At 35.8% G+C, this 24,756-nt stretch overlaps 1 protein-coding gene across 1 annotated transcript in view; it reads right to left on the bottom strand.

The window, feature by feature from the left end:
* The window catches only part of chrna8 (cholinergic receptor, nicotinic, alpha 8), a 37,001-nt gene that overhangs the window by 9,861 nt on the left and 2,384 nt on the right, over positions 1-24,756 (bottom strand). The window contains exons 2-4 of the mRNA XM_017417025.3: positions 17,860-17,999; positions 12,526-12,570; positions 8,675-8,784 (exon numbers count right to left, since the gene is read on the bottom strand). Coding sequence (XP_017272514.1) covers positions 8,675-8,784; positions 12,526-12,570; positions 17,860-17,999 — 295 coding nt within the window. The remainder of the gene's footprint in view (positions 1-8,674; positions 8,785-12,525; positions 12,571-17,859; positions 18,000-24,756) is intronic.

Below are 24,756 nucleotides of genomic sequence, written 5' to 3'. Positions count from 1 at the left end.
AAATGCTATAATGCTGCTGATGATTGTGGAGTTTATGTTTAAAATATTCAAAATTATGATAATTAGGCATCCTAGGCACAAATACAAGATAATCAATAATTTTAATAATTGCAGTGTGAAGCGCTTTGGGGTTCTTGGACTAGATAAAGTGCTACACAAGTGCAAACCATTTACCATTTAATTATTGAAAGTTTGCAAAAAGAAAAAAAAAAGTTAAAACATGGGTATTTTCCCTTTAGCTCAAACTGTAACAAAAATGTCAATCCCCTAATCCTCCTCTGCCATTATCAGGTGAGATTCTCTGACTGCGTCCAGTTATTGTTATTTTGCTCAATAATAAGAACAGCCAAGTGGACAAAACAAACAGGAGCAATCCTGTTGAGAAAAGCAATAGAGTGATAAAAATTACTCATTCATTTATGCAAAACAATGTTTTTAGACACATTTATTTGCTGTTTTTTGCCCATAAAAGAAGAGAATGGGGTACAGTGGAGCCTGAATGTGCCTCGTTTTAAACAATGATTGAATGCTCATCCAAAGCCAGACTGGAGCTTGACTCAAACCGTCATTTGTTACTGTCTGTTAGTATATTTCTTCCACTTACTATACGAGAGTGGGGCCAGAGGGTGAATGTGAGGAGCATACTTAACTATTCCTGAAGGTTTTTCACTCGACATGTAGAATATAAATTTTAGTAAAGTGCACTAGTGTACTTTTAACAGGACATGGATTTACCTGACACCAAATCCTAGCCTGTAAATTAATCATTTAAACATAATCATTTTTTCTTTCCACTTGCCAGAAGAAAAAAATACAAAGTGACTGAGATAAGACTCAGAAAAGCCACAGTTATATTGATTTATTACTTAGAATAAATAAGTTATAGAAACATTCACTAAAAGTATTTTGAATACATTAACTTAGAGTGTATTTAAGAAAGCAATTAAGAAGTTATTTTTATGTTTGTTTGCTTGTTTACCTGGAGAATGATGTAAATCATTATATGATTGATCTGAGACAGATTCTGAAGACGTCAATAAATTCAGTGACAGACTTATAATCCAATTTACACAAAAAATATATTGTCAGTATATTATCTTATCTAATAAAGACAAAATAAAGGCCTCATATTCTTTGAGGGAATGCTAATTGCCCAACGCTTTGATCCCTAAGTTTTAGACTAAGATCCTTTTATGTTGAGAAATAACAGATTTGTAGTCATTTTAGTCAGACACTGAAAACAATTTTTGTCCTTTTAAAGTGAGTTTAAAGTGGTGGCCATTTTGAATTGGGCCGAGTTCAAAACTTAATCAGTTGTGTAAGTCTAAAGAATATTTTCTGAAAGTTTTATTAAAATCTGTCCAGTTAGTTGTGAGATGATTTGCTAATAATCAGACAAAGTTGACTATAAATAGTTAAAAACAAATTGTAAACTTTATTCCTGTGCAATCTATTAGTGCTCAGCATGTGTTGGGGTTCAGTCTCGGGTACCACCACACCACATTTTGGGTCCGTATCTGTAAAATTGACTGAGTTAAGGCCTCAGTTAAAGATGTACATCTATAGATTAGTTTCTTTTTTTATTATTACCCACCCTTCCAGTGGTGGGTAATAATTAGTGCTTAATGACTCAGTATTTGTATTTTCTGTAAGTTTTCCATCCAGTCCAGACCTCTAATAAGAGATTATTTAAATAATTCACAGAGACTGATTTTCTCATCTTTGTGCTACACATTTTACAGCAAAAACATCATGTCTTAATTCTTGTGTTAGGTGAATATGACAAAAGACAAATAAATATAACAAAAGATACAGAGGTGTTGTGGTATTTGGGCAAGTTGAGTGAGATTTTGCAGACTTTTGCAGCTCTGTCACTTTATTACTTTTCCTGAGGATAAGCACTTGTACTTATGGGACAGTTTAATTAAATTTATTCCAAAACACACAGCTAGTATAATGAAGTAGAACTGAGGTTTAAATTTAGTAATCTGCCTGAATAAGTGACGAGTCTGGGAGTAGCGTTTTGACTTAAGTGAAATCCTAAAAGGTTCTGTTTGCTTTAAAATGAGTAAATGGAGTTTGAGCTTTCTGCACGGATGAGTGCATGAATGACAATTTCTTGGATCTTTAGAGACAGAAGTTAAAGATCTTAGAGATTCTGGATAAGACCGTAATGACAGCTTGGAATCCTGGTGTAATGATTTTGCCCCTAAAGAGATTCTTCATCTATTGGAAATCCTCTTATTTTACGTGAGCTGTTGAATAATGAAAACCAAAAACACAAAAAAATGTCATGCCAGTCACTGGCATAGCAATAAATGTTTTCAATTGTATAATCTCGAAGGAGTTAAGAAACAGAGAAAATTAGAAATGGAAATGAAATATTCTGCTGAGCCAAAGGACAAACTGCATTCAAATTTTATACATTGGGTATACGGTTCTTTAGAAATTTATAGCAAAGAAAGCTTTCAACTTTATTCCCACTTCAACACACATAAGAGGATGACATTTTAATAGGAGCAATGCATTTGGGTAATTCTGTTTCCCACAGGGATCCTCCCAGAACCAACCTTATCCCAGAAATCACATTTTGAGTGTGTGCTTGTTGACGTGCTGACATCTGCACAAAAATACATAACAGTGTCATCCCTTCATGGGCCGTTGAGACGTGGACCCATTCTCAGTGAGGTTGGTTAGGGTTTGATGTTTCGGGTAATATTTGAGAGCAAAAAAGGCAAGAAGGACTACACTGCTGTGTCTAATATTTCTGTCTGTGGAGCTGCTGAGGAGGAATATTTACTGAATCTGAGACACGTTAAAGCTACTCACTGCAAAGTATGAAACAAAACATAAAAAAGCTTATCCCAAACTATATCAAAAGGTGCAGTTAGAAATAGTTAACTCCAGTAGTTTTCCAGTAATAATATTATGTACTGAATGTAAACAAAGCACTTGGCAGAATCTGTCGAAAACCACATGGAAGCTTGAATCACATGATTGGCCTACATTAGGCTGACCGTAGTCTCTATCGGTAAAAAAAATTATTGCAGAATTGAATGAGTGTAGATTAAAAGAAAAGATGTTTAGTTAGAAATGCAAGAGTAAAACTGATGCTAAATGTGAAAGAAAAGAAAAAGAGCAAGGTTGGACAACTATCAAGAATAAATATTGGGAATAAAGCAGGGCGGTGGAGCACCATAAAGACAGAGCTCAGCATTCAAACTCATGGGAAAACTTAAACTTTTGCAGTTGCTTAGCTCAAAAAGAAGACAAAACACTGCAACACAATGCAAGGTTTTAGAAATTTTTAAGTACTATAAAGTCATGCTGAATCTCAAAGCCCCTAATCCTTCCACTAATTGGGTTTTACTTTAAATGTCTGAACAAGTTTTGCTATCTCTGTTAGATGAGGAAACGGACCATACTTCATCTGATTGAGGACACAAACTCTCTCCATCGCTGAAGTAACATCAAAGCTTATCACTGATCTTTGTCCGAAGGTGCTGCTGCAAGATCAAACGATTTACTGTGAAGTCCTGAGACAGGATTCTCCTCTGTGTCCCAAAATGATCCAATCTGTAAACTGCTGTTCAGTGCAAAGGCTTGGAACAGCAGCCAGAACCTGCAGTAACACAAAATCAACAGTTTTGATATTTCAGAACAAAAGCATTACTGGACCAGTGGCTTGGGGCATTAAGTTACTGCCCACCTGTAGTAGAATTTACAGAAAGCTTATAGTCCTGTCCCCTATGCAAATTTAAAAAGTTGCAGGTCAGCACAAAGAAGTTCATTATCATCATCATCATAGATATGGGTATGAATAGGATTTATAATTTAGCCTTTTTTTTTCTTTTGCATAATTCCCGAAATGATTTTAGTTGTGCTATATAAATAAATTGAATTAAACTGAATATTATTCACACACAAAATGCTGCAAGAATGAGACAAAAGTCAAAGATGTCCACCTAAAATAAGATTATCCATTGTAGTATTAAAGTGCTGTATCCTTGAAGCCATAAAGCGTAAATGTTTTTAAAGACAGCAGGTTTTAGAGGCTTTTTCATATGTGCCACAATTCAAATGGCATCCAGCAGAGGAACAACAGACAATAAGTCAGGCAAATGAAAAATACGGGGGGCTCTTGGCTCGTTTCCACTAATTCACTGGAACACTTATTTTTAGATTTGTTCTGCAAGGGCTGTGAAAATGCAAAAGTCTGCACCATCTTCGACTTCTCGCTGGGATCTCCCTGCCATCATGATTTCCAGATTCTCCACAGGTTTTATTAGATATTTTTCATGTCTTGTAAACAGAACAATTTTTCACACTTTCACAATATATTTTTTGTTTTTTTATGCTGTATTTCATGCACCAGTTTACAGTATTTCCAGCACTGCAAATGCATTTCCAGCAGGGAGTTTTGATAATGAAAGTGAATGTGTAAGTGGAGAAAGTTCAGACTAAAAATTGTCATTTACATCTTATAAACCTATTTGGACAACCTCTTTGGAGAGGCATCCATGCCCAAAGACGTGTAAATCAAGATGCTTTAGGTAGCATCTCACTGGGTTGCTGCTGTTGGAGACCAGTCAGTAACTAAAAATTGTGAGAAAATTGCAAGTAAATAGGCAAATTTTCAGTTACAGTGTCACTGAATTCTGAGTGTTTGCGACCAGTGACCAGGGAGCCATGTGGCAACATGTTGAGCAGCCAGTTTTTGGAAATCATGGCTAACTGTCATGTGCACAGCCTGAAAATATTCCAGACCGCAAATGTTTTGGAGATGCCAACAAATGCAGCCCATTATCATGTGAAAAAAAACTACGCTACAGTTAAGACAAAAAATTTAAACTTCAAATTGTTGGTAGCAGTTTTTTGTCCATTCATTTTAGCAAGTTAAACATGGACAGTGACAGTGGATAAGTTAGTTAGTACCCGTCACACAAGAAAAAAACAAAAACCGGTGTGACTGGAACCAAAAAGCTACAGGTTTGTTTCATTAGTCCCAGAAGCCTTTGGTCCTTTCATTTTAGTTCATCCCTGTATGATTTTTTGTGTCTTTCTGTCAATAGTGGAGCCCTCCTGGGGCCTCTTCCATGGAGCCCATTATAGTTCAAAAATGTGGGGAATAGTGACATCAGAAAGTGAAAGACCTTGACCTTGGAGTTCCACAAATAGGTACCAACAGGTTTATCTGCATCAGTAGAATAGTAATGTGTAAATGTAAAAAAGCTGTTAAGGGAGTGTCTTGTTATATAACAGGACCTAAATCTGTTTGAATAAACCCTCCCTGTTGGATAGACACCCTCTTCCTTTACTCCTTCTACAGAGCCACATTCGGGTGTGTTTGTTCCATAAATTTGTCTTCATTTTTTATTTGTGTTCAAGTTTTGCAGAAGCCATGACCTAATTTCCCAACGGGGATCATTAAATCTTCCATCTTGTAATTTTAATCTCCTCTCTCGCTTGCTTGCTTCCCTATTACATATAAATAAAAACAAATATTTATTTTCCCAGGATTTATACTAAAAGCACAAAGAACATCAGATTCAATCTGGGTCTGTGTCAGAACTGTTGCCATTACTGTTTGTGATTGGTGATCCCCACTATAAGCAGCTTAATGTTCTGTGTCATCTCAGTCAGAGACCCAAACCCTCATGCATCTCTCCTTCACTTTCCTTTTTTCTTTCAGAACAGGAGTCAACGGGAGATTGTTTCCTTTTTCATCATAAAAGAATTTACAATCGAGTTAACGAGAGTGGAAATACAATTAAATTAACTTGTGCTTTTTATTATTTTTACATTACAAATGCAGTTTTTGAGTGGGTATATTTAAAAAAGAAAACTGTGTTCATTGGAAACATGCTAAAGATTGATGCAACACATATCATCTGCTAGGGTTTGAGAGTTATAATAATGATCAACAGTCCCATAATATCCCTCCCCTGGTACTTTTTACTGTCAGCAGCTCAATAAAAAAGCCGTTTTTTGTGACATAAAGCAGAGCAGCAGACAAATGCAACTTTAGCATCTCCTAAAGTGATATTCCCTTTCACATTACCATGATTAATGTTCAGTAAAATAAAGCTGCTTCCAAACTAAGTTCAAGCTCTTTATTTGATGTGACAACGGAGGGAGAAACTGTTTCACTGCAAAAACCTGATAACTAGCTGCAGCTATTTGATTTCCTTTCTAGTGCACTTAATCAAATGCCAAAAAGCTGTAAATACTCTTCAAAATAAAAGACTTATAATTAATGTCCTTAAAGGAATGCATTTTGCCCACCACTTTTCACGCCAGGGTTTTAAACTAAGAGTTATTGCTGTTTGGCTCAAACCTTGTCATTTACATTGTGCACAGTTTCATGGGATACTGGGAAATCTCACAAGCTGTGTAAAAAAAAAAAAAAATGGTTTGAGGATGACTCTCAGCTACTACCACACCAATTTTAGCTCAATATCTATTAATTGACTGAGTTATAGCTAATTCTGTGTTTGCTAATGTCAGTTATTTGTGGCAGCCATCTTAAATTGGATTGACTTCAATCAGTTGTAGATGTACACCAAATGATTAGTTCCAAAAATTTCATTAAAATCCATCCAGTAGTTCATAAGATCTGTTGCTAACTCTACAGACAAAACACAAACATGGGCAAAAACATAATCACCCTTTTGCCTTTGACATTGAGCAATAAAGAAAAGATTTTTTTTTTAAATCAAAAGAAACTAAATACAGATAATACATTTTTTTGCAAGGAGAGCAAATGCTTAACTTCTTTTTATCCTCTTTTGCTATCCTTTGAGGCAACAAATTCCTCATATGTACCTGATAAAAATCATAGCACACCAGACGTCACAGCTGTTGTGCAAAAAGGCAAATGTTGACAGTTTGTTTACCATGTGGACAGTTGTATACAAATGCTATAGAAATCTAAAAACCGGTTTCAGAGCCAGAATTGCTGCCATAAACACAAAGAAGTCGTGAACACAATCAGTGTTTGTTGGCAGTCATGGGAGGTCTGAATTGTTCCTATTTCAGCACTGGTCAAGAGCACTTTGTGGAAATCACAGAAACACCTGGCAGTCTAGCAGGGGAATAACAGAGGCCTTATCTTCATCCAAACAGGCTGAAAACAGCTTTTCTTTCTTGAGATTGGAGTGACCTCTGAATACAAGAAACCGGTGAGACACAGTTTATCTTTCATACTAAGGTAGGCCCCAAATATATAAATAAAATATATAAACTAAACTAAACATGAAAATAAATATAAAGCAATGGCTAAATATCTCAACTAAAGGTTTACAGAAATATTATGAAGATTTTTATGAGTTTTAAACAATAGTCTTGCTTTGGAGAGTTCCAAACATCATAAAAAATATTATTATTATTTTCTTTCTCATCTCTAGTCATCAAATCATTTTATGCTTCTTATCCATGGTTGAGTCTCAGAGCCAACAGGTCCAGGAGGGGAATCCAGACGACTCCCAGGTACTTGAATTTGTTCTGCTTGAGGCAGAGACTTATTCCCAACCAGGAGGGAGCATTCTACCTTTTTCCGGTTAAGAACCATGGTCACAGACTTAGAGGCCATCATTTATTATTACTATCCTTGCAATATGTCCAAATCTGTTATAATGCAACAATCCAAAGAAAAATACTGACACAAATAATTAATTAAAGTTGCTTTTTGTAGACTCCATCTGACCAAAAGTTAAAAAAAAGTCTTTCTTTTCTGTTTACAGTTGTAAAAAGACTCTGAAATGTTAGACAAGCCTACTTTATTTATAGTTCCTCTTAGTTCTTAACACTATGAAAGCTTGGAAACTATGAGATACTAGGATTTTTGTGAAATATTTAGTGACAGACTGAATTAATATTTGCGCCTCGATAAAATAAAACAGTTCTTAGTTGCAAATACTACTTAAATATGTATATTTTCACAGCACTAAAATATTATGCAATTATCTTTAACATTATGTTATGCATCATTTAATTATGAGTAGGACTAAAGTGCAGGACTAACACAAAATACACAAAATAAAATCCTGCAGTAGTAAGAAAACCAATAAAACCATCAAAATCTCCCAAACTAAACAAATAAGAAGGAGTTAAAACAACAGGAAGCAGTAGGAATGACCTGCACAAAGGAACTGAGGAGAATACATAATGAGAACAATCATCTGACATGCAGAACACGTTTGTTAATCAGGACACTAAATCCAGGTGTGAAAACAGAAGATGAAACTAAACTAAACAGAATCCACAAAAAAAAACAAGGTGCATCAAATAAATCAGGAAAACAAGCAAACTACGGCGTAAAAAAGAATTTGGTTTAAAAAAAACCCACTAAAATACAGAAACAGGACAAAAAACAAAGTTAACAGAGAAATGAGAAAATAAAAATTATGAAGCTCATAAACTATAGGATCAATAATAAAAAGGGTTTTTCATCTTGAAGCTTTGAATCTCATCTTTCTCTTTGTAATATTCAGATTTATACTGGAAGTTATTTCATAAACTTGTACAAGTGTGAATCTAATGAATGAACTAAAATATTTAAGCTTATTACTCCCCAGTGAGGGTACTGATACTTATGGATTAATAAAAAGTAATATAAAACACAAGGCAGGTTCTGAGATAATGAGCAGAACAGAAAGAAGTCTGTAAAAGCTACCTGTTGTAGAGGAGGATATCTGGGACCCAGATGAGATTGGATGGGAAACGAAGGTTCTGAACCCCGGGGTAGTTCTCTGGGTTCCACGAGAGGTAAATATCGGTCCAAGACTGAAACAAATATTTGAAAACAGAGATGATGATGAGACTATTCGCATACATGTATATATGTCACAGCTTAAACTGCTGATGAATAATTTGTACATCAAACCATATTTTTTTAAATCTCTGCAGACACAGAAAGTTACTGTAAGACCAAATATAATACATGTTTTTAAAAAGTGTGATCAATCCTAAGCCATCAGAAGTCAAATATTTTCCTATTACACAGGCAATTAGCTGCTGGCTGTTGCACTTTGGCTCCAACTCTCATAATGAATGTTGGCACTGAAACTTTGCCAAGACAGCATTTGTTGGCACTAACCCCCTGCACTCACATTTGGGTCTGAGCCCATTCAGTAAGGCCGAACTGAGTCTATGAAACCATTTAAAACAAAAAACTATGCTTCTATGACTTTTATATTGTTTTTATTGTAAAACCTGAATAGTATTTGTCTTGACACATGAACTTATTCCTTTACATCTTTTTTATGAGCGTGTGTAAAGTATATAAAGTTGCACAGATGGAGCATTCGGATGAGCTATTTGGAGCAACCACTGTCCCATTACTAATATAGCTACAGTGCACTCTCCTCATCTCCTTCTCTGTTACACGTCTACATGTCTGTGTTCATGGATGCAAATTGTGTTTTTATTCTTCATTTGGAAAGCTCTGCCTTTGAGACTCTTATGTGTATCTGCATGACATCATTTTTTAATGCTATCTGCAAATGGGCCTCGGTCCATGTAAGTAAATTATCAATTACAAACAAATCATCTTCTCTTCAAAAATACTTCATCTGAGTCTACTGACATATGTCTGCACTGATGCAACTAATGACTTAATCACTACACTTGTCATCGTTGGGGTCTTGGCAGTTTGAAGCTTCTTCTCATGTTTGTTGGCTAGAAGAGCACAACCGGCAGCCAACACAATAAATCACAGCCTGCTAACTTTGCACTCTATCAGAAATGGATTAAGTAGACACTAGGCTATGTAGGGTAACAGCTGTCTAAGAACAGATTTTTAGTTACATAACATAAATTTTCAAACGCATCACTAATTAGAGACAAAGTTCTTATTAGGATAGTGTGAAATAGGCTCATTGAATAGAAGATTAAGGACAGTTCATTTTAGCATGTGCAATACATGTGTAACACATTACAGATCCAACAGTAGCAACAGCTAAAACAGTTGCAATGATTCAATTTATTGCACTGATTGCTTTTTGTTGTTTGAAATGATGTGTGCATTTCTCTTGTGTTGACTCCTCTGTCTTTCCCCTTCAAAGCATCCTCAAACAGAACAGCCACAATACAAACTCTGTGTGAGTAGAAAAGAAAAAAAAATACTTTTGTCTGTGAAATCTCTGTTCACCCATAGGAGATGAGCTGATTTTCTTTTATCGTTGCACAGCAGGGCAGCTAACAAACTTCACTGGAGCGTTACGTTTTCTGTCAGCGGAGAGCTCCTGAGCAGGTGAATAAAATAAAGCTGTAGTGGAAGAAAACCTCTACATTTTTTTTTTTTGGTTCTTTGTTTGTTTTGACATCCAAAACAACTTTGTGACAATTTACAGAAAACATTGATTTGTTGCACAAAATTTCTGAACATGTTTAAAATACAAAGCCTTTATGACTCAAGATTGAGAAGCCCTGCGACCACTGCAAGACATTCTGGAGACGGCCTCACAAATACTGATCAGCAGCTAGTCTCCTGCAGGCAGAGCCCAGTGAAACTACCTTAAAATATCTGTGTAGTTTCCTTTAATCCTTGTTGTTCCAAGGTTCTGGTTCTCACTTAGCTCTGCAGGGCTAGTTCAACATAACTTCTCTTTCTTTGTTTCTTATGGCTCTAAAAAGCTAAAACTCCACTCAGAAATAATATCAACTCTTTCAGTCTTTTAGCACATTTTGCAGACAATTTAAACTCTAATTGTTATAAATCAGTGTGTTTTGCCTCCATGTTGTTCTAACCCGGTTTAAACAGAATATGATGCTGAAAACTCTCGTAAAACCCTTCAGATTTTTGGCTTTTGTTGTGTTTGAATTTGTGTCATAATGTTGCTTTTTTCTGCCTTTGCTGCACTTTGCTTTCTCCTGGTAGTTAATAAGATGATTCTGCCTCTGGCCTTTCTGCTTTTAGAGTCTCCACCTTTGCTTATACTGTGACATTATTATTACTTATTGTGCTTTTCTTGGTAAATTTGCATTATTTATAACTACTCTGTGCAAAAATCATGCATAAGACTACTTTTTTTTACCAACTTTTTTGTCCTATGGGCACTTTTCCTGAACAAAAATGGAGGAAGACACCAAAATAACATGCATTTAAAAACCTAAACTCATAATGATTTCTGTTTTGGAGTTTTCTTTTTCTGATAAAACTGTAAATCTAGAATTTTCTGGGACGCAGTGGAGGGAAACCTGTTCCTTCTCTAACTGATTGTCTTAGGCTGAATAATGTTCTCCTTAAGTCCCCTCCAAAACCGCTGTGTCTGCAAAGCCCCCGTAAGCCACTGCGCCAAAGAAGAATTCAGTATTGAAGAGGTAGCTTCGTGAATAATTTATACATTTATAACCTGCAGGCAGTCAGCAGCTAACTCAACCTGACTGTGACATCTTTAACACACCTTTCTGATTGAGGCTGTGATAACGAGGTTGTTGTACTTACCTGACTGGACTGATGTAACATTTTTCTCAAGTCACTGAGCGTCGGAATACATATTTCTTGTACCATTAACATCATTTCCACTTTCCGTTATTAAATAAAGATGCAAATTAGCTCTGTTTAAACTTGTGTAGGTGGAATAAGTTTCTTATGCAAGGAATATTTGGTAAACTGACAAGTGAAAGTCTTTTAAAGAACCACAATTAAGTAATAACAGCTGAGCAAGCACACACAGGCAGGTCATGTCAGATAAGCTTTAGCAACATTTCAATACAGGTTGAATTGGGAGTGAGTGGTAAGAATTTTATGATCTTTTAAAACTGCCCCACTCCTAAAGAACAGCCCCATGAGTCACTTCTTCTCTTACTGTGACCTGTAGTGGCCATAAAACAAATCAAAACCAAATTTATTGATGGAAAAACCACTTCATAAAACTTGTTCCAATATAAAAACCTTCAGTTTTGATACCTGTGAATATTTAGTCCAGCCGGTGGAACGAAACTTGTAAAGCTGAAATTAACTTAACAAAAAAAAAAAGATTATTAGCAATAATTACCATTTGAGACAAAACTGAAGCTAGTTTAGTAAAATGAAATGGTCTAAATGTGTTCAGGAATTTTCAGGGTGAAACTGCAGCAAGAAGAAAGCTGACAACAAATTTTAATGAGTATAGCTACATTAAAAAGGATCGGTTTAACTCACAACAAAGCAAATGTCCTAATTAAAGGCAAAAATAGGCACAAGGGTAAGCTAACTGACGTTTCCGACTTGAATAAGAATATCTGTCAAAACCTGTTTTTGCTGCCTGTCCTTTGTTATATCATAGAAATACAAATGTTTATATGCTTTTATTTAACTACACTCAGTAAAAACTGTTCTTGACCCAATTAAAGACTAGTTTTTATAGCAGCAGCTTCACACTGTCACATGAAGTCCTAAAGATGTGGAAGCTCGGGTGTATTTATTTATATATTTTGTTGCAGTCACAGAGGCCACAGGACAAAACAAACATGTCTTCTAAATTAGGCTAAGTGACAATTATCCCACTGATCACAGAGAAAATTCTCAGAGAGGAGACGTACCAGTTGCAGCCACGCGTTCGTGATTAACACTTGGTTCTTCTCATCCTGGAGGGGGAACAACAGGAGACAGAATTATCAGCAGCAAGTAGGAATGGCTGCAGACAGATAGTAAATGAAAACAAGCTGCAGGGAACAAGAAACAAAAACTAATTCTGCATGGTTGGTAAACATGACGCGTCAGATCACAAGACAGATCGGCCATGAAGTCAAACTGCAACCCAGAATGAGTCAGAGCTGACGTGCTCACTGAATGACAACGATGCTCTGCAGCTGGTTTTATGCAATGTTATATATATATATATATATATATATATATGCCATTTTTAGAAATACAATAAGGTAATAGAATAGAATTGGAGCAAAATGGAGCACTTTATACAGGCAGATGTCAGTGAGAGTTGAAAGAAAGGATGACACTATTACATCTGAGTCATTTATTCTGACAGCAGGAACACCCGGCTCCTCTCATGGGTCAGCACAAGGCCAAACTGTTACTTACAGAAAAATGGAAGAGGAAAAAGGTAAGAATAAAAAAAAAATAAACTGAGAGCAACTGAAGCAAACAGAAAAAGAGGAGAATAGACATGCTATGGTTGTTTAAGACAAAATACAAATATGAGCACATTTCTGAATGCAAGTTACAACAATACTCACAATTATATTAAAAATGAACAAATGAAAACTTCACAGCTGTATTTCATACCTTTTTTGTTTAGTTTTGTTTTTTTAACACTCTTATTTTCATAAAGTCACTGACGTAACTTTATCACATTATCTCCTACCCATGACTGAATCTGGAACAATACAGCTGCTTCTTTGAAAACATTTCCTTTTATGTTGATCTGATAAAATCTTGATATTTCACTGCTTTTATTTCTGCCTGTTTCTCACCAACATACGCAAAAATCCTTTCTTATCAAACCACGTCTCTTTCCTGTTGTTTCATCCTGATTTTCTTTCTTTTCTCAAAATATTTCAGTAGTTTTATGTTGTGAAGCAGTTACAAAAAACTGTTCTTGTTAGAACCTGAGTGGTCAGGTTAACAGGTTTTGATGTCAGTGCTCTTTGCAGTAAAGATTTGCTTTATTCCTGCTGAAAAACTGTTTAAAAATACCATAACATTAAATTTGATTATATTGTACAACCTTTAAAAATTGCTTAAATTAAAAGCTTAGCATTCCTCGAAGGAATGCATATCGCCTGCCACCCTTCATGCCAGTTTTAAACTAAAATCATCTCCCGGTGAGAAGGGATTTATTCAGAGAAGTTCTGGTCAAACCTTATAAATGTTCTATGCAGGATCTTGTAGAATATTGTGAGATCTTGTGAAATGTGTTAGGGTTAGGGTTTAGCTTAATATCTTTAAAACTGACTGATTTATATCCAGTTCTGTTTGTTAATTAAAAGATAAATATAAAGGTATAAAGAAAGTGTAAAAACACCCTTTTATGATTGGCCTCAAACAGAAAACTCACACCAAATACAAACATAATGCTTTAAATATGCTGATCACCTGAGAATATCAACAACATTTGGAAATCTTTAAGCATATATCTATGAAACTACAAACATGAACTAGATTAATTTATCTGATTGAACAGAATTTTGACCTATTAGTCAAATGAACCTATGTAACTTTTACCCGATCTGGATTCTCCAATCAAACAGTGCCACCGTTCTTCTGTGAGGGACTAGCAATTAGAAAATAAACTATCATTTTATTGAAGTCTTAATTATCAACCGCTCTATGTGACGGGCTATTGTATTTCCACATGATCATCACCCAAATCCACATTTTACTCTCTAATAATTCACACAAAGAAAGTGAGATTTCAAAGGCTTTTGTTTCCTTTCTTTGCTTTTCAGCTGTCAGTCATTTGCTAAAAAGATATATTTTTTGACATGAAAAGAAATGTCAAGTAAATTCTAAAGCAAAATCCTCTGGATCAAAGTCTTCAGAATTCCAAGAATCCCTTGAGTGAATATGAAAAGATGCTTTTAGACTCATGATATCGGGTGTCTACTTACTAAAAAAAAAGCTTGTTTCTGAATGAAACAACATATTTCAGTGAGTCGTTATCATCGGGGCTTTTAATGAGCTTCACAAATGATAACATTTTTGTCATCACTGACAAGGAAAACAACAGACTTCCTTTTCTTTGTAGTTAAAATCAATTCTCACACACTCGCCTGCCTCCCTCCACACCTCAGCCTTATCTCCACCCGTCCTTTCTGATACGCACCTCCTTTAAAGAGACTTCCTCTCTGCTGCTCAAACAGAACAGCCTTCCATTGTGAGCTTCTTATATTTCTGTCGCTTTGCTGGGTGATCTACTGTTTAGCTAAAGATTTGGCTTTGCCTCAGAATTGCTGTTTTTTTGCCTGACCTTGCTGTGGTGTTTCATTGGATTTTACTTATATAACAGGCAAAAGCTACAGTCACTCCACCTATAAACACTAATCTTCTCATATATCTGCTGGCTGCTTTTAGACACGTTGACAAGATACTGATGAACACATGGCGTTTGTTGAACACTGCATATGTGTTTTTTATTGCAAGTCATCACTCATATAGTCAAGGAGAAAAGCATTTTACATATATATGGATTGATGCTTTCCTGCAAATCATCTTGAAGATTATGTCAGAAATGGCTTTTCATCCATGGGATTGATCTCTTACGGTCTTCTCTGCGGGGAAAAATGGAACCGCTCAATTCCTCTTTTATTTATTTATTTTTTTCTATTTAATTCAGATAAAAAAATCATTGTTTCAAATGTACTAAATCAACAAATAGTGATAAAAATAAACCAAATGAGATTCCATTTTCTTTTAAAAATGGTTAATATGTAGATTAATTTCTCCTTGAACACTGGAGTGTGTTCATACTTTAGTAAAAACACACTGAGATCCATGTATCCATACACATGTTCTGTTTTCTGCTTTATTGAATTAAATGTGAAAGTGCAAAGCTGTTCTCTCACTTATGCAAGAACCATCTGCTCAGAGGAATGTTGTGATCATTTCATATTAATACTTATCAAGAAGACACACTGTTCATACATATATTTTTGTTTGTTTATTTAGTATTTTAGTTTAAAAGTAAGCAATAGTACCTGTGAAGTTTTGGAAAGTAGAATTCAAGATAAGTTTGTGAGTTATAAGCTGTCCTGTGCAACCAGCTCCCAGTTTGCATTCAGGATAAAGACACTCTATACCTGGGATGTCCAATCCTGGTCCTCAGGGCCACCATCCTGCATGTTTTACTTGTTCCTCTGCTCCAACACACCTGGTTTGAATCAATGGGTGATTAACAGGCTTCTGCAGAACATAAAGAGGAGATTTAACCTCTGAATCAGGTGTGTTGGAGCAGAGAAACAAGGAACACTGGTGTGTTCATGGTGACCAGTCTGTTCGCTCTGTTAGTGTTTCTGTTATCATTCATGGTCCTGATCTCAGTCTGTGAGCATCAATGTGCCCCAGTTTCATACTTACAGAGTTACCCGGGAGCAGATGGAGAAATCAAAGGCCACATTACACACAAATACGCACACAAGCACAGCCAGCTTTACATTATTCACAACTGCCCAGTAAGCATTAATTCATCTGCTTTTGCCAGCTTATCCATTATGTATCGAGCCAATAAACAGCATATTTAACAACAATACATATATAGGAAACGTAAAGGTTAGGTAAAGCATGGTCTGCAGCACATGCAACTACAATGCAACAGTATTTTTAAAACAAACTGTAAAAAATAAAGAAAACAAGTTATTCATGTAATAATGGGCCTTCTGTCTGCAGTCTTGCCTATTAACGCGTTCTCTCTTTTTTGTTTCAGAGCATTTTGAGGATTTCAAACGTTGTTTTAGTACAGTTAGAAGCACACTTTGCAGTTCAGATTCTGACTCTTACCAGCGTACAGTTAGCATGAGGAGATGTCTTATGACAGGGCTGACTCAGAGATGTGATGGGTGTTGGATATGTTCTTTTTTTTGGTTGAGTGCTCAACTGTGTGGTGGGGCTAACAAGCAGGGGGGTAAGTGTTGTTGTCTTCAGGGGGAAGGTGCATGAGATGGGGAACAAGAGGAAAGACGTAATGAAGAACGGGGGGAGCCCTGAAGGAATAAAACATGAAGATTGATAGAAAACTCAGACCACAGATGTGTCGATTAAAAAGCTGTGGGCTTCAAATGACAAAGGAGTGAACAACAACAGAGTGAGAGGATTGTGACCGGTTTTAGTTTAACAAGGCTGCCGTGTGGTGCGTTGGTGTAAAATGAAAGGCAATGACTAGAACAGATGCTTTAAATGAACTCTTTTTCGTGAATGACAAATTCAAAGGTGGTATTTCAAAATAAAACAGAGGCAAAATGCACATTTATTTAGGTTTAAAGAGTGCACATATAGTGAGAGCTAAAACAGCTCTAACTTAAAAACTTGTGATGCGTTCATAGATAATAAAATATGCAGGTCTCCTTGTGCCCTTAGTTCATAGGCTGTTACTTAGTTTTGTAAATTTGGTGTATAAATCAAAACTGTTATTGTACATCTGTGTAGGAAATGATCCCAGTGCTTAAAACTCATAAGAACAGAGCGCAGATTGTGCATGTTTGCATTTTTATAGATATTCTGTGTGAAAAAGATACAGCATACTTTAATGATCACATTCAGACAAGACAACATGAACCATCCTGAGTGCATTTCACTGCATATTATGATATTCTTCATATGTCTGTTTAGGGTCATATAAATTCTCACAACAACTCACAACTGTACTGTTTCCATGGCTATGCCACTGCGTGACAGAGTATAAAGTTGTGCCTGTGACTGTGACCACCATTAAACAAATCTAATTAGGGTGTTTTTTTCATTAAAGTTGCAGTTTGTTGTTTTAAAATGATTATCAGAGGGTTTGATTTATTTGTGTGAGTATTTTACACAGCATGTCTGTTCAGTTAGACACAAGGGCGGAAAAAAAAAAGAAGAAAGGTGGAGTACAAATCAGTCAAGAAAAACACTCTGGGCAAAAAGTGAGAGACCATATCTCAACACTCGCTGACTGAACTGAATATGGAGGTGGGAAAAACAACATGCTGTTTCAAAGACAAATATTCTTACTGGATAATCAATTTTAGGTTCAAGGAAAGATGGAGCACAAGAATAACAGTGTGTTATATGCACCACGCACAGAAACTAGCAGAAAAAAAGGTTCCAAATGATCTGAGTGCACAAATGTTTCACAAAGAACATTTGTTCAACCTCTCTTTTTAAAACAATTTACATATTCCTTTTTGCTCCTCTTCAAGAACCTGCTGCAAGTTTACAAAACTCACCACGTCAATAATTTGTAGTAATGTGAGGCCGAGCTCCACCACAATGGGTGCAGAGTCATTCTGGACCGGTCTCTCGAGTCGGTTGTAGTTCACCAGCAGTTCGCGGTACAGCTTCCTCTGGTACATGCCGCCATGACATCCTAGATGGAATAAATAAACAATTACAAAAGGAAATGTAGTCAGCCTGCAAAACAAGCATATAGCAGGTAAACGCGAGAGGTCATTTGTCAATCGTAGAGTAAATCCTATTTTCTGAAATTTTTTTTGAATACAACAAAAGCCTAAATCTGTAAAAGAACTCATTTGAACCTTTATCTAACAAAGTACACAAGAAACTCTGACCAGCTTTATTGTTTTAGAAAATATAAACCAAATATAAGAAAACTAACAAAAAGTAAAAAGTAAAACAGAAATAGCAGAGGTTGGCAAGAAACATTTGTCTGTTAATGTCTCAGCTCAGTAATTCAATAAAAAGATTAACAAACAAATAAAACATTAAAAACTGATCATTTTACTCCCTGTAATCTCATCTTTCTTGCTGCATTTCTGACTGTGTTCATGGAGGATCACTTCCCTCGGGAAATGATGAATAAGTTACGATATATTGAATGTAATGAGTTCATTATTAACTCACTGAGCTTTAATTTGTTGACTGTTGTTTCATTTAGTCTCTCTTGCATTCATTAGGTCTCATCAAGGGGTTTCTGCTCAACAGCTATGCATCTTTAGCAGGAATAAATATTACACTGCAGCCCCGAATGCAAAAGCAAACCCAGTAATTTATAAAGGAGACTATGAATGCACTTTGGCACCGAGCTCCTGGCGTTGTTTCTCTTTCACTAAAGCAGCTGGTAGTTTATAATTTAACCACACTGACTGTTGGGAGAGTCTCTTTCATATATTTTAAACAATAGGCTGAACAAAATAATCAAAACCATTAACAGATAAAATGAATTACTTTTTAAAAATCCAGTTTTTAAATGTAAAGTTGTGGGTCCTTGTATTTTTCTGAGCTGATGGCTGAATGTTTTAGTTCCCACCTGAACATTGTTGAGGTCTAACAGTGAACTGCACAACATCAGCCCCCACCAGCCCCTCCTAGCAGATCAACAAACACGTGTACCACAAAAATCAACTTTCTGTACACTTTTTACACTTCCATGTTGTGGCTGGTTGGCATATATAATACTTGGCTACTATTTATTTATTAATTTTCAAATGTATTCATTTATTATGGCCTGCTTGAAATAGAAGTTAAATAGCCAAGATGTATGGCTTTTATTTCCATCCAAATTCTTGATCTTGTTTTTATGTGTCACATGTCCATGTTTCTTTCTCAAATCACCTCAAGCAATAAAAAAAAAGATGGCGACATAAGAGGAAGTTGAAAGCAGTGCAAATTTAAAATAGAACTGCTTTATCCACAATCCACTGTGCTCCCAATCAGCAGAACATTCATTTAAATTTCCCTCTCCTCATCCTTCAATGTCTTGTTTCAGTCACAGACCAAAAGGTCTCAACCATCATCTCCCCATTGACCTTTATCCAAATTAACCGCTGTCCTAACATATTCCAGCAATTACAATGTGACAGCCAAGATATCCATGCAGCCACAAAGGCTGACTGGATGGTTTATCAGCTAATGAAGCAAAAATAAAGAAGGGCAGCTTGCTGTGCACTTGTGTGTGAGGATGTTGGAACGTGTCAGATTGGAAAGCCCTGAATCTGGGTTTGAAAGGAAATCTGCATAATGGAAGAGAATGGCAGCCAGCAAAAATATTGAGGTTTTGGAGTGAATTGAGCCAAAAAAAAAAAAAAATGCTGAATCGTCAAAGCCAAGTGAGGGCGTTAAAGCAGAAATATGCACTTCTAAATGTGGCTGGCATGAAACCATATCATCTTGTTGATACATAATAAAGAAGAAGCTCACCCATTACCTCCTGGATGACTAAAATATGTTTTAATAGTCTTGAAATAAAATCTTTTTGAACTATATTCTCTAGGATCACATTACTCCACACACTTTTCCTCTGATATGCAGAAGAAAAATAACTTCTAGTTTAAGTAGCAGAGAATTGCATCTTTTTTTTCTTCTCACAAGTCACAAAAACATAATCCCTTGATTTGTTGTGATTATAAATACTGGTTAGAATGAAGTGCATGTGGAGCCTGGAGCGTCCTCAGATGCTCAACTTACAAAAACACTTAAGAAAAAATCCAGCATGTTTAGCTTTTTTCTCTGACATTGCAAGTATAGCCAAAATAACAACATGTTGTCATTAATTTATATATATGTGAGCTGATGATGTGTTTAATATATTGAAAAAATAACTATTTTACTAGTAAAGAATCAACCTCCTCCTGCTTCAAAAGTAACTATGGTTAAAAACAAAGTCTTAATGGAATACTGAGGTGGGGAAACTTTTTATTGTTGGTTTTTGACAACAAAAAGAACATAAAAAAACAAATGAGCATTTTTATGGGAATACAGTGATATTAAGATACAGCACACAGAATGGGAAAGAGGCTAACAGATGAAATATGCTGACAAAAGTCAGTTTCCTAATACCAGGTAATGATGCAGTTATTAGGCTGATTGATGAGAGATGTCATCTACTAACATTTAAAAGCTTTAGTAGAAGCCTTTATTTCTTGTATTTATGAGCTGCAGTTAAGAATTTCTTAACCTACCTTCCACAACAAAATAACAACCAGTTTACCCACAATGCCACCTTTACAAAGACTGGAATCAAATTATTCATCCATCCATTTTCTTTACCCGCTTCTCCATTCCGGGTCACAGGGAGCTGGTGCCTATCTCCAGCAGTCACTATGCAAGAGGCGGGGGACACCCTGGACGGGTCGCAAGTCCATCGCAGGGACACATAGAGACAAACGAGACAAACAATCATTCATGCTTTCACTCACACCAAGGACAATTTAGAGTTAGCAATTAGCCGGAGTAAACTTACGTGAGTACAGGGAGAAGATGCAAACTCCACCCAGAAAGGCCCCAGGCCGGGATGCGAACCTTTTTGGTAGGAGGCGACAGCTGTAACCACTACACTGCTGTGCCACCCTCAAATTACTCATTTCCATTTAAAAATATTTTTTGGGGGAACAATTTAGAGCTGCACAATATATCAAAAATGATTTGTCATTGCAATATCTCTAAATGTAATATCAATATCACAAAGAACTGTTTTAAATCATAATAAATAAATCAATAAATTATAGGCCTGTATATTTCAAGTACCATACATTCATGTTCTGCATTCTAATCATATATTTAATCAATCTGACAGACTCTCACCACACCTGGTTTACATGATGCTGATGATGATGGAACAGAAAGTGAGAAGTAAGGAAAATGCTTGTTTTTTCTACAATTAATAGGGTTATCGTAACGTTCAACAACAACCACAAGGTTTTCTAATAGGCTGCAGCCCTTGTACAATTTCACCAGATTACAAACCGAAAGATATCTGCATTCACGAGTAGATTATCAACACATTACGTGTGCAAACTCCTGGTTGTTGTTTGCTGAAAATAGGAATAGAAATACAAATTGAAATAACAGAGATTTTTCTTTTTCTTTTTTTCTAGCTGTGGGGAAGTTATTATTCTCATATTTGTAACATAAATAGTCACATTCTCAAAATATTCTTTCAGTGCATCCTTCCGATGCTTGGTTTGTTCTTTTTTATGTTCAAACCTCGTTTCCATTTCTGTCTTTACTTTTGTCTTCCAGACAGAAACTGTTGACAGTTTCAACAATAAACTCAGTACCAACACACACAAAGTACCGAATGCACCAAAAGAGTTGTTCCTTAAGATATATCCTTAAGATATGTAGGAGTTCCACAATGATACGTCTTTCTCACTAACATCAGTCCTCAATAAAAAAATAAATAAAAAGGTTTTTACAGACTTGCATCTCTGCAGTTAATTTTTGTTTCTTAGCAAAAAAAATTATACATTATCAGTAAATATTTCTGTGAAAAAATAAATTTTGCAATTTAGTGCAACACATTTGTAAAGTTTGCTCAAAGACAATTTGACTTGACTCAATTTGACTCAAATTCGATATACTGGTTTTACATTTCCCATAAAACATCTTTTACAATTCTTTATACTCTTTATAACTTTTCAGCAACACAAAAACAAAAGTTGGTGGAACACATGATACAGTCTGGTACCAGGTAAGTACAGCCCATGTAACCTACAGGTCCTGGGCTGTGTTATGTTTCGCTTTCCCCACATTTTGTTCCTTTTTCAAGTCAAGCTAAATCTATAAAGTCCTTTCTCTTGCGGTCCATGTTCAGAAACGTTTTGCAGCACTCAAGAGTTGGGAAGAAATGTAAAAACACTCCTCCACTGAGCCAAATCCTAATGAGGCCTTTTCCCATCTAAAGAGTATAGAACATTGCTTTAGTATGTAACGGTTTCCCTAAACGGCTCGAGGGAAACCATTAACAGCTTGAAGCTTTGAGCAAAAAACGGACACTTTGGACCAGTCAGCCAAAAACTGGCTTCCACAAAAAAGTCAATTTTTAATGTCTCCCATCAGGCAGTTTGTTTTACAGGCAGTAATAAAACTGAATAGTATGAGGACTGACAGTAAATTCATGATAAATGCAGCTCAGTATCTGTGATCATGCGAATGCAACGGATACTGAGTGAATACTGACAAGAGCTGAACAACTGACAGGAAAATGGCAGCTTGGTTGAGTCTGATAACTGAAGACTGATGGGATAAGTGTTATCTCGTGAAAACTAAACTCTGCTGTGATTTAAAGACAGAACATTATCAGTTGCATTCTAAAAAGTTCACGTTTTCAAATCTTTGCACTTCTGCATAAACTTATTCTCTTATTTTATCTCTTTTAGATTAACCACATCATGTTGTGGGTTTTACAGACATTTCTTTTTTTTTAACATCTTCTCAGTTGTTGTCGTAGCATGACCAAGTTAAAGAAATGTATCTGAAAGTAGATGTTATTTGAGTTGCTGATTATCAGGAACACAATAATCCACCACAAAGACAGATTAAATATTGATTTAGCCTCAGGTAATCTGAACATAGAGGACACTTGGCCAACATTCTGAAATCGAATCGCATTAAAGCAGCTGTTTTGCAAATTTCTGTAAAAAAAAAGAAAAAAGAAAGAAGGAAAGAAATCAATACAGATCCCGTATCTGAGAAACACACAAAGGGCAGCGCAGGTGAATGTTACAGGGTCGATTTATTTTCCTTTAGAATATCAAAAAGGTCAATTTATCGAAATAAGTTTAAAGGACTGTTTTAAGAACATGCTACATTTATAAATTAAGGCAGAAAACAAAATGCTTCACACAGCATGAGAGTGTTTGTAGTGACGTATTTGTTTTAATTTTCAGGTGCAACAAAGCTTTTGCCATAACAAATTTTTATAAAATCAGAATTGTTCATTTATGGTTTTAATGATGGTAACTTGGGTTCAATGCAACAATTTGTCTTTAGGACACCAAACATACAGCAATTAATACCCTGAAGGTAATAAGGTGGGGATGTTGCAGCAAACAGAGCCAAAGCTAAACTCATTCTTTATCGCTCGCTGCCTTGATCGACAGGTGATCATGTATTTCCCCATCTGTGAGTGTGAATCTGTGCATTTTTCTTTCTATCTGTTAGCAAAATATCTCATTAACCCCTGGCTGGGAATTAATGAAACTCTGAGAAAGTAATCACTGGATGAACTTCAACAACTGATTAACTTTTGGAGTCAACTCAATTTAAGATGGCTGGTACAATCAACAAAATTGCTAAAACTGTCATTTTTACAAATATTGAGCAAAAGTTTGGTGTGGTAGTAGCTAAGAGTCACCACAAAAATAAACTGAGTGCTGACAAATCACATGAGATCTTTGTTTAAAACTTTGGCATGCAACGTGGAAAGCCACATGCATTTCTTCAAGAAATGCTACTTTTATTATTATAGTTTCCACTTTATTTGTTTCTAAGCTAAGTTTTAGGAGTATAAATTGACCATTTAAGTGTCCCAGTATGTTCAGCAGCTTGCTAGCTTGTCAGTAGTTCAGTGTCGTTTCATCAACCTAAAAATTGACACGTACAAAGATTTTATTTTAACAATTAAATGAATTAATGTAAAACTGATTCTTCAGAAAACAGAAATATGATATAGCAAGCAGATTTTTAAAATCTTAAAGCCTACTGGTTTGGATTTTAAGATTGTAAATCTCTGATATGTTTCTACACTGCACTAATAATAATGGTTCACTTTCAACTCTCTTATCAACCCAGTAAATGTTGAGACAGCTCCAAGTAAAAAGGTCTCCGCTCTTTAGCAGCAGCTTTAGGAGGCTCGTTGATCTCAAAGCCTAAAAGTCATCAGTGTGCTGAGCATGGTGAATAAGTGGTCTACACAACAACTAATCAGCGTTGTGCACAAATGTTCAGATCCTACACATGAGTCATCCTTGTTATGCTCCCATTTGTATGTTTTTACATCCATAAATGTAAAAGCATTACTGACAAATATAAATATTATAATATAAACCAAGGGCTTTGGGCTACTGTAGGTGTGTCTTTAAAAAAAGGATCCTGTTTGGGTGTTATGTTGTGCAAAAAGGCTGTTTAATGTCAAGGATCCTTCAAACAGGCTTTCTTCTGGTGAAATGATAAAGATGCTTCTGTGGATCCTCAGTGTTCTCAACAATCTTCTGAGTGCCTCTAAGAGGATCGTTGTTAGTGACATTTGCATTTAAATTATGTTTTTACCCATATTTGCTGTTGCAGTAAAGTTGTTCCCATTATAAGGACAGCACGGTACACGTTATCTGCAAAAATGGCTGTTAAGAAGCCAGCAAACAGCTGATAATTATTTCAACTTTGTC

Source organism: Kryptolebias marmoratus, linkage group LG3, assembly GCF_001649575.2.
Source record: "Kryptolebias marmoratus isolate JLee-2015 linkage group LG3, ASM164957v2, whole genome shotgun sequence".
In the NCBI taxonomy this organism is placed as follows: domain Eukaryota; kingdom Metazoa; phylum Chordata; class Actinopteri; order Cyprinodontiformes; family Rivulidae; genus Kryptolebias; species Kryptolebias marmoratus.
This window is presented reverse-complemented; position numbering and strand designations above follow the sequence as displayed.